Source organism: Hipposideros armiger, unplaced genomic scaffold, assembly GCF_001890085.2.
Source record: "Hipposideros armiger isolate ML-2016 unplaced genomic scaffold, ASM189008v1 scaffold_44, whole genome shotgun sequence".
In the NCBI taxonomy this organism is placed as follows: domain Eukaryota; kingdom Metazoa; phylum Chordata; class Mammalia; order Chiroptera; family Hipposideridae; genus Hipposideros; species Hipposideros armiger.
In genome coordinates this window covers 1,786,198-1,798,622 of record NW_017731394.1, presented here as the reverse complement: position 1 = coordinate 1,798,622, position 12,425 = coordinate 1,786,198, and the positions used below count along the sequence as shown (strand labels likewise).

The window sequence follows — 12,425 nt, the reverse complement described above, 5'->3', positions numbered from 1 at the left end:
TGCTCCTGTGAGGATCACAAACCCAGTCAGAAAGAAAAAGGTCTCCCACAAAGGAGCTGAGTCATACTTCTTACATAAATCTTAAGTCTGTGACACGTTTTTAGATTTTAGTCTCCCATGAACCAAATCATAATGAGATGCTTTACACACTTTGGATGAATCTAGAAAAGGAAGGCTTCCCATTCAAATTAAATTGTATGCTTTCTACATCATATTGGCTTTGCTGATAATTCACTTATGCTAAATGTCAATTTCGAAACCACTGGGTTTCATTGCAAAGGCTTTTAGTTCAGTAAAAATAGAGACATTGGATAGTATAGTTAATTAGAGAAATGTGGGAGCTGGATAAATATCATTAAGAATCATTTGTTTTTAGTGGGATGGTACTTATCTATACAATTACAAAAAATGGGTCTGAGAAAGGCTTTTGATGGCATTGTCTACTGTAAATCCAGGAAGCTGAAATACAGTACACCAGGAGTGGAATTTCTCTAGGAAATAATTCATGTATTTACCAAAAGTTTCATCAAGGATCCCATTTCTACATTGCATTGATGTTACTATAGCATGGTAGATAAGAGTTTGGGCTTTGGCTCAAGTTCTTGTTCCATTCTTTACCAACCATGTGACTTTCTGGAAGTTTCTTACTTCTCCCTGTTTCTCTTCTGTGAAATGGTGGTAATAATACCTCAGAAGGATGTCTTGCGTATTATGAAGCAAAACATTTGTAAAACGCTTAGCACAGGCCTGGCACATAGTAAGCCCTAAGTGTGTGTGTGTGTGTGTGTAAAGTAAGGTGATTGTTCACAATGAAAACCACAGAATAGGCAAATCTCAGTGAGTTAGTTATTTAGAAATGATTCATTTTATGAGACATTTGACATGTCTTATATAGTATATTCTACTTTATTATTTTAAAAATAACAAATGTTTGGAAAGGCCCAAGGAAGCTTCACATTGGAAAATATGTATAAAATCCCAAACCATAGCAGGTAAAGAGCAACACAGCATCCATACTCCAGACATCCTCACCATTGCTGGAACTGACTCAAATCAGTAGCCCCAGGATGGCACCTTCTCCTATTTAGACCACATGCCCGAAGTACAAAGTCACATTTACCCCAGGCAGCTTTGAAACGGGGCATCAAATTCTTCTTGCCAACATTTGCATTATGGTTGACCTCTATCAACTACGTGGCTCAAGTGCCCTCCTCCTTACCTGAATAGTCAGGTTGCTCTTGGTATTCAGGACCTTCCTCTCAGCATCCTGGAAGGCCTTCTGTAGTCTGTGCTCCATTGTCTGAGCAAACTTGCAGGACTGTATGTTGTCGGACTGGCTCACGAACTGAAGCACTAGAACGACAGTAATAAATCAGTGCTCACCATGATGTGTCTTTGTTTCTCGGGCTTAACAGCAGTCATAATATAAAACAGCACGATTTCACACCAGAGATACTAGGCAAGTAAGGATGACAAAGTCTGGTTGTCATTTTGGAGGTGGCTCTTAAGATAACTTATAACCTAGAAGAGTTCAAAGTGTGATCAGACCTGAGATTCCCTCCAATGCAAAAGATTTCATTTGATTGGAACATGTAGACATCTGATCCAGGACTGACAAAACAACAACAACAACAAAAAAACCTAAGAGAGGTCATACCTTCTGTTGCTTTGGAGGGAAAGAAAAAAATCAGTGGACCTGCATTACTAAGTTGACTGAGTCTTTCAATTTCAGTGGTGTCTCCACTTTTGCGGTTTACAAACCATAAGATCAGAATCAGAAAGTTTCCAAGGCCTAAGCTCAGAGATTCTGATTCAGTGGCATCTGGAACATGTTGCTCTCAAGCATAGATTTTTATGGATATTCATTCTTATCAGTATCCATCAGTAATACAGAAAAAATAAAAACTACAGTATTTAGTGCACATTAAGTACTAATTACATATATTAGGAAGAAAGGCTCCAGTGAAGAAATATTTCTAATAAATCCAAGAAAAGTTTAGGCTGATGTGTGGGGCACTTGGACACTTGATTAGCAGGGCTCTTTGAGGAAGGTACACAGGACAAGGACTTTAAGAGGTGACAGAGCAGTTAGCAGTGGAGTTGTTAAACAGGTGTCTCGTTGGTAACGCCTCCCAATCCCAGAACATATAAGAACCCTTTGTCTCTGGGTTACTTGCCTGTTTTCAGCTGGAAGTAGCCTGCAGGCTGGGGATTCCATGGGGTGGCAAGTACTGCCACCGACTGCAAGCTCGGGGTATGTTGCTTCAGGTCTGCTGTGACGTTGCTGACCCCATAAACAGCCAGCATTTCGATCACTACAGCAGGCAAGTACACCAGCCTCCCTTTGGTAGCATAATACCCAACTGTGACGTTGTGAGAATGTTCTAGAATATCCACCTACAAAACAAATGGACCCACAGAACTCTGTATTTATTTCCACAGTGCTTTAAATTCTTCTTGGTGTTTCCTAGGACCACAATTGTTATTTAGCCTAGCTGGGGCATAGGATGCTCTCATTCAACAAATAGTCTAACAATCCTATAAAGCATACGTACAAGGCAAGTCTCAAAATGTCAGAATACAACAATATATAATTTATATTGAACATACATGAAATAGAATTAAATCTGTGCGTTTTTGATTCCTTAAGTGCCTCAGTATAATCTTGTGAGCACCAAATATCACCCAAGATGGCCAACAAAAGAGATTCCCAGGGAATGAAATGCTGGGAAAATAGCTTTACTACATTTCTCATCAATTGTGACAATTAAAAGACATAAATGATAGATTAAGTGGGGGCACCTTCAGTACAAGGCTCAAGTAGTAAATGAGGTGAATTCCCCTCTCCAGAAGCTGAGAAAAGAATTGCTCAGACTTGACTCCATTCTTGACTTAGAAATTGGTTCAAGACCAAGGCAGGGGTGGGCCATGCGAATTTCTCTTAAAGCTGGGTCCTAAGGGACACTGATGATCTAAGCTCTTTTTGACCCAACTGGAAGATTTTTGAGGCTTTAGATTTTATTCTTATTTGTTTTTGCTTTTTTAGTGTTTATATTAACAAGTCAGGGTGTTTTTAACACCCACTTTCTCCCCGCTCTTATTCTTGCATCTCCATTCATAGTGTCATGTGTATTTGCTAAAGAAACCAAGACAACTGATTTTGCAACAGGCTGGGTGTGCCTTTGGTTCCTCCACGCTTTGTTTCCTAAGGTGGTGTTCAAGATGGCTTTAGGTAAAACCAAAGATACTTCCGGATGGAGTATGGACACAGCACCAAGCAACACCAGAGAGAAAGTGGCTCCTGTTCCAGTCCTTCTAATTACCTCAAGGGCCAAGTCTCAGTTTGGGGATTATGTACTTTTAACTCCTCTCCAATCCTTGCTAATCATATTTTTACCAACCATGTCTAGCTCGAATTTAACAAGCTGTTCCCATTATTCTCATTTTTATGATTACCTTTTCTTTGTGGCAAATGATCCTGATTTCCATTTGTGGTAATATCAGACATCCTTTCAAAAGAAATGTATTTAAGTTTTTAAAAATGAGCCGATTAAGAAAAAAATCTAATACATACTAATTGTCACATTGGTTTGTGATGATATGAAAAAAAAAAAGGCAAAAACTGTGAAGGTCATCTGCAAATGACCAAAGTTTAGTGAAAACTGTATAGGGCAACCAATGGAAACATTCACATTTTTGACTTTCAAATAAAGTTTCCAGTGCAGAAACCACAGGTGCTTCTGACAGAATGCAATTTCCTTCTTTCTTTCTTTCTTTCTTTCTTTCTTTCTTTCTTTCTTTCTTTCTTTCTTTCTTTCTGTCTGTCTTTATTTCTTTCTCTCTCTCTCTCTCTTTTTTCTCCAGAAATTTATAAGAGAGAGTGACAATAACCAATAAAATATGTACCAAACTTCATTGCTAGTCCTTGGTATGTGGGGGGACCACTAGGCTAAATGAAGCTGTAGAACAAAACATCAAAGGAAGAGGCCAGAGCAATGTTTTTAAGTGGTACAAACAGGTGTCCACTGACTGCCTATCACATTTACTGCTTTAAAACTTGGAATCAAACCAAAAGCATGTAAAGCAAGGCTTCCACCACTTGGGTATGCCATCAACATTGGCTAGCAGTTGTTAAATAGTACCTGGCATTAAAGTGTTTGGAGAAAAAAAAATGTTTACTTCCCTGTCTGCTGCTGGCAATTTAAGCAAAGTTGGATCCAATTCACAAGTCAGAGTGATTTTTAAATGTCCAGAAATAATCCACTATTTATAATGGTGAGGAAGATAAAGGAAAAAGCAATGGATGGTTTCTGGAGAATTACACTAACAATATTAAATACTATCCCCAAACAATGGGATAATAGGACAATTTCAAACAGTATATCCAGGCTTAAAAAAAAATCCAGACATAAGGCAATTAGCCTGTTTTCCATCTTGATATTTGACCTTTTTCTCCAGTCACCATGCATGGGCTATGTGCCCAAATGAGGAAATTTACTAGTTCTTGCAAGCATGGTTATGGTACCAGGGAGGAGAAAGAACAATCTAAACATACTCTGGACCCAAGAGGAAGATGCAAACAGATGAGTCTGATTACAAAAGCAAGGGGCTTACGTAAGCCGAGACGTCATTCTGGTGGAAAGCCTTCCGCAGTGCCTGTGTGAGCCCTTTTGCTACATTGAGCTTCAGGGTTTCACTGATCTGCACTCTCCTTTGGGTCAGAAAGAGAACTGTGGGACAAAACAGAAGGGCAGTCATCAGGGTAAGTCAGCAGACCTCCTAATAAATGAGCCCTCCTTTCCTTCCCCTGCCACCACCTCCCGCAAGTTCTGAGGGAAGCTGGCAATGCAGGTCCAATCAGCTAGCAGTAGGGATGAAAGGGGTGGACTAGAGTAGTAGTTCTATTGATCCCCCTCAAGGAATGAAGGTGTGTGGTCCCAGTGGAGAGACAGCTAGCATGCTGGTGGCACTTCATTTCTGACCAATGCTGCCTGTGACTTTCAAAGGTGGGGTTCAGCAGTGCCTGCCCAAATAGGTCTTCATGCAAGGAAATTCCCACAACTGCATTCCTGAGAGCCTAACTTAAGTGCAAGCCCTGAGCTAGGTACTGCAACCTAAAACAGCCCTGAATCAGGAAGGCAGTCCCCACCCCACAAGTGCAACAGAGACAGGAATGTAGACCCGGGATGAGAATAGGCATTTGAGACTGAATGTGACAGGTGCTATTTAAAGGGAAGCTTAGGATGTTGTTGGAGGCCCTCGGAGGAGAACCCAGCCCTGACTTGGGCAAGGGCATGGGGATCAGGGAAGGTTTCCTGTAGTAAATGCTGCTGCTGCTGAGGCCTGAAGGATCATGGGAGCCAGCGAGGCCAAGTGGGAGAGGAACTGTCCCCACCCACTCCCAGCAGAGGGAAGACCAAGTGCAAAGGCACAAGGGAGAGAAGTGAAATATTTCAGTATGTGTGTTTAGGCTTGGCCCTGAGGCCAATGGTAGGGTTTTAAGCAAAAGTATGCATTTTAGAAGGTTCCCTGGGCCGCAGACTGGAGAACAGGTTGGAGGTGGGGGTCTGGAGGAAGAGAGATAAATTGGACTGTTGTTGCAGAAATTTAGGTGAGTGATGGTGACAATGTGAATTAGGGAAGTGGCAGTGCAGGTGGAGAGAAAGGGTATTCAGGAGGAAGAACTGAAAGGAACTGGTGACTGGGTGTGGCTGGGGTGATGGGGTGGGGGACTCAGTGGAAAAGAGAGGGGGAGAATGTTCCAGACTTCTGCCTCTAGGTGGCTGAGGTTGCCTGCCACTCAAAGGAGGAGGCAGAGATCTGAAGGGAGAGGGGGAGGGAAAGCAGAACACCAGATGGTATAATTTCTTGAGATATAGAAGGGGATACTGTACTTTTGGCTATGCCTCGTTTAGCAATTTCCCATTTTAGAATAGGATATGTCTCAAGAGATAATTTCATGTAGTTTTTTGTGGGGTGAAGAGGAAGGCAGGATGAGAGCATTCCACATTGGCATGCTCTTTCAAATAATGTCTAATGCTTTTTATAGCAAACACTACCACACTATTATTAAAGGGACCTCTGTGCCTTCCTGGCCTACTTGGCTGCAACTGGGAGATGAGGGCTAAAAAGACAGCATCCATCTCCCCCACCCCAACATTTTCAAGAAGGTCTGTCTCCTTCTTAACATCAAAAGAAATCCCAGGCGCCCACACAGTATGCTGTAGCTGTACTTTTAGTATCTGCTAATTCAGAAAATACATGACAAAAGGCCTTGCTGAGTTCTAAAGTACTTCCCAGGATTTTGTATTTTACTAACACATCATTCATTCATGTGAGACATCACTGATTCTCTGTATAGGTAAAACTTGGTGCATATTTGCTTTCTCAGACCCCTGGTCGAACTGGCTTCCCAGGAGCCTCTGCTCTGAGGACTGATTCTAAGACTAGAATCCGTGTCACATGTTTGTCCTCTCCTGTCACTTGATAAAAATCAGGGGCTCTCAACCTCAGCACTACTTACATTTTGGGCTGGATCATTCTTTGTTGTCAACCATCCTGTGCATTGTGGGCTGTTTAGCAGCATCCCTAGTCTCTATCTCATTAGATGCCAGTAGCACCCTCCTACGCTCCAAGTTGTGGCCAAAATGTCCCCTGGGGGAGCAGGAGTAAAACTGCCCTTGGTTGAGAACCTCTGATCTGAAAGAAATCTAATAATTCTGTTGTATCTCTGAGTCCATTATGTGCTTGCTGCTTTCAAGTAAATACAGGATAGCAGAGGGCCGGCAGAGTGACGCATTGGTTCAGAGTTGGCTTGGGACACCAGCTCTGAGCAGCAGGGCCCCGGTTCGGATCCCACATATGAGGGCCCGTGACACTGTGTTCTCTACAGCTAAGATGATGAACAACAGCTTGACCTGTATCTGGGCTGCCATGAGTAGCCGGCGATGGCGTAGGCTGCAGTGGGGCTGCAGTGGGCTGCCGTAAGCTACCATGAGTGGCTGGCAGCTAGCGTGAGCAGCCGGCAGCCAGCGTGAGCTGCCAAAAGTCACCATGAGTGGCCATCCAGTGGCCGGCGACTGATCTGCCTCACCAGGAAGAGCGCAATGATAATACCAACATGGGCCAGTGAAGCGACGTCCTCCACAACTAGACTGAATGAAGAACAAAAGGACAGCAACTTTTCTGTTCCCCTTCCCCAATTCCTCGATTCCCCAACGTTGTTCCCCTCCCCTAACTCCCCAATAAAATCTTTAAAAAAACAAAAAAACAAGAAAAACCAACAGGATAGCAGAGTCTTACCTGTCTTCACCAGGAGCTTACTGGACATCTGACACTCCAGGTTGGATGCCATTTTGCCTGTCGTGACCATCGCTGTCGACGCAGCGGGAAGAGCAGTATCTGAGTTTTCTGCCAGCAGAGGTGGCAAGCGGGTAGCCCTCACTGGTGCGGTAATGGAGGTCAAGGCTGCTGTGATTGACAGTGGGCGTGTGGTGGACGCCCTGGGCATGTCTGGGTTGGTGGGGTTTGGGAAGTTTGTGTGCATGGCCTGTGGTTTCCTGGGGAGGTGTGTTGTGGACAACAGGCCAGAGGCAGTGGCCATGTTCCCTTGCCTGGCTGTGTGAGTGCTCATGGTGTGTGCTGATCTTGCAAACATGTAGGATGGTGTGATCGAGAAGGCTGGATTGACTGCCCCTGGTGTTGCCTTTGGGCTAGATGCTCCATAGTCTGTGACATTTTTAGCTAGAGCAGTGGTCAGACTGCTCTTAACTAGTCCTGAGGCCACGGCCAAAGGGCTGCTGCTGGTGCTTTTAGCAACCAGGGCTGCAGACAGTGCTGGTGGACTTGACTTCCTCAGAAACAACGTGGCTGCTGCTGCTGCTGTTGCTGTTGATTCTCCCTTGGACGACACTGAGGGGTCCCCTATAAAGAGAGAAAAAGCAAAGTTTGTCATTGGCCTGCAGTGCACACATCACTTGTGGTGATGAATGGATGGGACTTACGGGTTTGCTGGGGTGAAAAATCTCTGTGCTCTGAAATTTAGGCAAAACAGCTTCGGCTCATAAAGACAATTAACCACAATGAGAATGCCTCTTGTAGCAAAGCTATGGTTGGTAACAAGGACACTTACATTCTGAATACTTTGCAAAAAATCAAGTCAGCAGAGGATCAAGGACATGACTATGTGGGCTGCTAACTCATTCGTCAGCCTGAAAGGGTGTCTGCTCCTTCTGAGCAAAGCTGGGTATCTGTGCTGAGCTCGAAGACGCTTTGGCCACGGAAGCAGTCATACCTGTTTTCTGGGTACCAGGAAGCAAACTACCTGCATTAGTGGCTGCACCTGTCCATTTCTTGGGGCTCTGAGAAGCCAGCAGCACTTTGGATGGGGTCCTGAACAAGGCACTGGTTGACAGAGGAGATTCAGCCGTAGAGTGATCTCTCAGGATACTCTGGAATGGTGCGGAAGCATTTAGTACAGGAGATGGATAGATGTTACTGGAAATTTGGAAACTTGTATCCATTCCATCTGAAAGCATTTCTTGTGAGCCAGCTGTGGAAGGCAGACTCACAGAGGTTAGCAAGGGAGAACGTACTGGATGGGCAGGTAACTCTAGATGGGGATGAGATGAGACATGTTGACTTGCAGGTGGGTAATCTTCAACCTCAGCTGCTTGGAAGCTTCCAGAATGGTTATTACTTGTGGACAAGACGTCTGTGTGGTTTCCAACCACAGTAACATCTGACTGTTGGACCGGCTGGTTGGTGCTTGTATCAAGGACTGGGTCCTGAACGTGAAAGCCTTCTGCAGTTGCTACATGCCGAGCAGGGTCTTTGAAATCCTGAGATTTTATTGTACGAACAGCTGAAGTTAAACCAGTGGGAGCAGTAGATGAAGCTGAATGAGCTTCCCAACTTGTGGAGTTAATTGTGTGCCCATTTAGATCATAATTTGTTTGCTGCAGCAAGCCAGATAGCAGTGGTTCTGTGGACGGGGATCCAGTTTCTGCTGAAAGAGGACTCCAGAAAACATCTGTGGCTGCTGGCTTTTTCCCATTTCCCATTATTGAGGAATCATAGACCTCAGTGGAGGAGGGAAATGCTGTCACCTGTTTGGAAGATGAAACTGGCAACTCAGAATGGTTTGCTGCCGCTGAATAAGTCTCTGGCTTGCTGCTGGAAAAGCTGGGAGATGGGGGAACGGTCTGGGTGGCTCGGATGGAGGGGATGGAACGTGGAGGTAATTCTGAAGGAAGGCTTGTTCTTGGTGTTGTAACGACAGTAGATGAACTATGACCAGTGCTAAAAGCAGAGGTGAATCCACTTACAGTGTGAAGACTTGGACTCTCCTTACTTGGAAGGATCTGGAGAGCAACTGTCAAATGTGCCTTTTCGTTTTTCTTTAAAACAGCCGTTGCGCTATCGTCTTTCTGCAGCGGAAATGTCCAAGTCGTGGAAAGGAAATTAGGAAACTGGCTTGAGAGGAGGAAGTCTGAGGCTGCAGTAGGAGACGGTCCCTCATAGCCCTCTTCCTGAGGAGTTGGCATTTTGGGTTCGGCGGAGGGCGAGGCATGATTCTGTGCCGACTGGAGGAAAGTGGCCGTGGAGAGAAAATCTGCCGCTGCGCCATTCGATGGTGATGCAGGAATCGCCCCAGGAAGGATGGCTTGTCCTTGGTCAGCCGTGGTGAGAGGCAGAGGAGAAGGCACCAAAAAGGAGGATGTGTGTTCTGTGGAAAGGGCGGGCCCTTCGGAATTCTCTGGAGCTGCTGACAAACGCAGTGGGTTAGCAGAGGCATTTGCAGTAGCAGGGGCTAGCTTTCTGCTGGTCATTTCCACTGCCACTGACTCTGCAGTCTGGAACAGGGAAGGCACAGCCTCATGGCTCGCTGCTGCACTCTTCAAAGCTGGCCAAGACACCCCATTGTGCACTCTTTCAGCCACCTCAGCTTCGACTGGCTGGGGGGATGCAGGACTTGAAGCCACTTCCGACCTTGACCATGAGGGAGTTCCACCTGGAAGCCAAAGACTTCCAGGTGCTAGGGGAGGGGGAGACAGATGGGTCAGTTCTGCCATGGAACTAAAAAACTCAGGAGTGGGGGAGCCTGCTGAGCGAGGACCCTTGGTGAAAGACAGCTCCGAATATTGTTTTGTTGAGGATCCAGAAAAACTTAGGCGAGGGGTGCCTGTTAAATCCTGGGCATTTTTGGATGGAGTGTGGTTCAGTTCATTAGCAAATGGGTTTAGGGGACTAGATACACTCTGACTTGAAGAGAAGTGAGTTGGAGCTGTTTGAGGGAATAAAGGCACTTTGGTGGGTCGCTCAGCTGGCTTAAAAAAGATGACGGAACGAGATGAGTCAGGAGTCCATGAAGTGAACAGAGATTGTGGGGGAGGTGGGAGGGTATCTGACCTCGGGGGATGCTGTTTTGAAATGGAAGGAGTCCCTACCCATACTGACTGAGATGGGAGGACAGCACTTAAGGACATCACTGATGGGACAGTGGACAATGGGGGGAGCATGCTGGTGTGAGGCAAACCTGTCACGGCAGCTGCTCCTTTTCCCCCTTGAGATCCTGGTTGGACCAGAGACTCAGTGGAATCCTTGGAAGGCTCGAGGGAGGTGCTATATCCACTTCCTTGGTAAGGGGAAGAAGAGACGTCCCCATGAGCCCTAGCTCTGCGGTGTTTCTTGGGAGGAGGTGTTCGGGCAAACTGCAGCACGCTTGTGTTGTCAGGGGATGGTCCCAGCACATTCGTGATTCTGTCCACTGCTGAGGAAGACTGGACTTCTGAGAAAGGCCATGTTGGTGAAATCGGTAACAACTGCCCATGAGGAAATGACTCTGGGTTTGGGGGGACAGTTATCTGTATATTGTCTGTTCCTGTGAAATGAAATATCGAGCAGTCAGACATCAGATCATCATTAAGCGCCTGCTGGGGTAGGTCCTGGAGAGACCTCTTCCACCCCATCACAGAAAACTCATTAAACACATTCAAACTATGAATTAAGTAACGAGAAGTATGCAAATATGTAGCTAACCTACAGGGCAGGGTTGGTGAGAAGTGATGTTTAAGCAAAGATGTGGGACATACTTATGCATTTTAAACCTTTTTTTTGTATACCACCTCCGAGGGTTGGACTATGAAACTCACAATACAGAAGATCATAGACGAACATTGCTACCTGCCATGTCCAATGACACCACAATACACCTCATCCAAAAGCCCAAAACGCAAAATGAAAGGACTGAGTATCCAAATATAAATCTTATTTTAGGACCCTAAGGCATGTCAAGCAGAATAACAGATTTCCTATGTTTGGAAAGATGGCACCAAGCGGGCATACTTATTTTGTTGGATTTCAAAGGATTCCTGACGCTATCATTCAGCCATGTCAAAAAGCAAAGGGGATTTCTCTCAGATTAGGCTATCTCTGAAAGAAAGCCTATTCACATCCAACAACCTAGGACCAGAGACATCTCTCACAAGGTCTGTGTCACTACGAGCACCTGCGGAGACCCGAGCGCTGTCATCACCGATGTGTAGAGCTACAGGCACAAAGGCAAGGAGACAGGACACAGTGGTGACCTCCCCAGGAAAGGGGGCAAGGAAATAACTGATTGGAAAGCTGGAAATTTCACTGTTGGGAAGAGAAATGACATCCTGTTTGGTGATTCTCTATCCCTCTTCCCATGGCTCTATGGCGCTGACGGTGCTGATGTCCCCAGAGGTGGTCAAGTGCTATTAAATAATATTTTAAAATAAAAATAAAAAAGAAAGAAAAGGTATGTCTACAACTCCCTACATTATTAAAAATGTTAGAACTGTCTGATAGAAACAAACAAACAAGCCAAGCACGGAAGCCAGAAAATCTGGGTTTGCATGTGCCCTCGGGCCACCTGGAGCTGTATGTGCCTCTGTGGATCACCGTTGTAGAAAAGGGGGGGGGGGCAATAAGCACACTAAGTACTCTGCTGGGCTGCTGTGAGGAGCAAATGAAGTCATGGAGATGGAAGGAAGGGCTCTCTAAACAGAAAAGCACTAAACGAATGTTAAAAAGAAAAAAAAAAGCACTGCACAAATGAGCTGTCATTAAAGGCTCTAAGCCCCTGTTTTTTTTTTAACTTTTTGAACAAAAGAGGACACTGTGGTCCAGAATGAGGACACCACTTGCCAGAAGCCACATAACTGATTAGGGACAGAAACAGGTCCAGACACAAGCCTTCCTTGCTCCCGGGGCAGTGTTTTCTGTTTATGCTGCTTCTCTCAAACTAACACCTGGTCTTCCGTCCACCCCGCTTGCATTCTGCCACCAGAAAACCAAGCAACGAAACCTGAAATCTTAAAACATTTGAGTTCTTAGAATATGCACTATCCCCTTCAGTCACAAAAGTTAAACAATGATGGTTTTCTGAATTATTGTTT

The 12,425-nt window shown here is 45.1% G+C and overlaps 1 protein-coding gene across 4 annotated transcripts in view; it reads right to left on the bottom strand.

Moving 5' to 3' along the window:
* Positions 1-12,425, bottom strand: part of KIAA1549L (KIAA1549 like) — a 259,088-nt gene that overhangs the window by 102,438 nt on the left and 144,225 nt on the right. For 3 of the 4 annotated variants that reach the window (XM_019639559.1, XM_019639557.1, XM_019639558.1), the window contains exons 2-7: positions 10,538-10,882; positions 8,294-9,763; positions 7,303-7,923; positions 4,615-4,730; positions 2,178-2,397; positions 1,220-1,353 (exon numbers count right to left, since the gene is read on the bottom strand). In XM_019639559.1, coding sequence (XP_019495104.1) covers positions 1,220-1,353; positions 2,178-2,397; positions 4,615-4,730; positions 7,303-7,923; positions 8,294-9,763; positions 10,538-10,882 — 2,906 coding nt within the window. The other variant, XM_019639556.1, reaches the window with a different exon arrangement.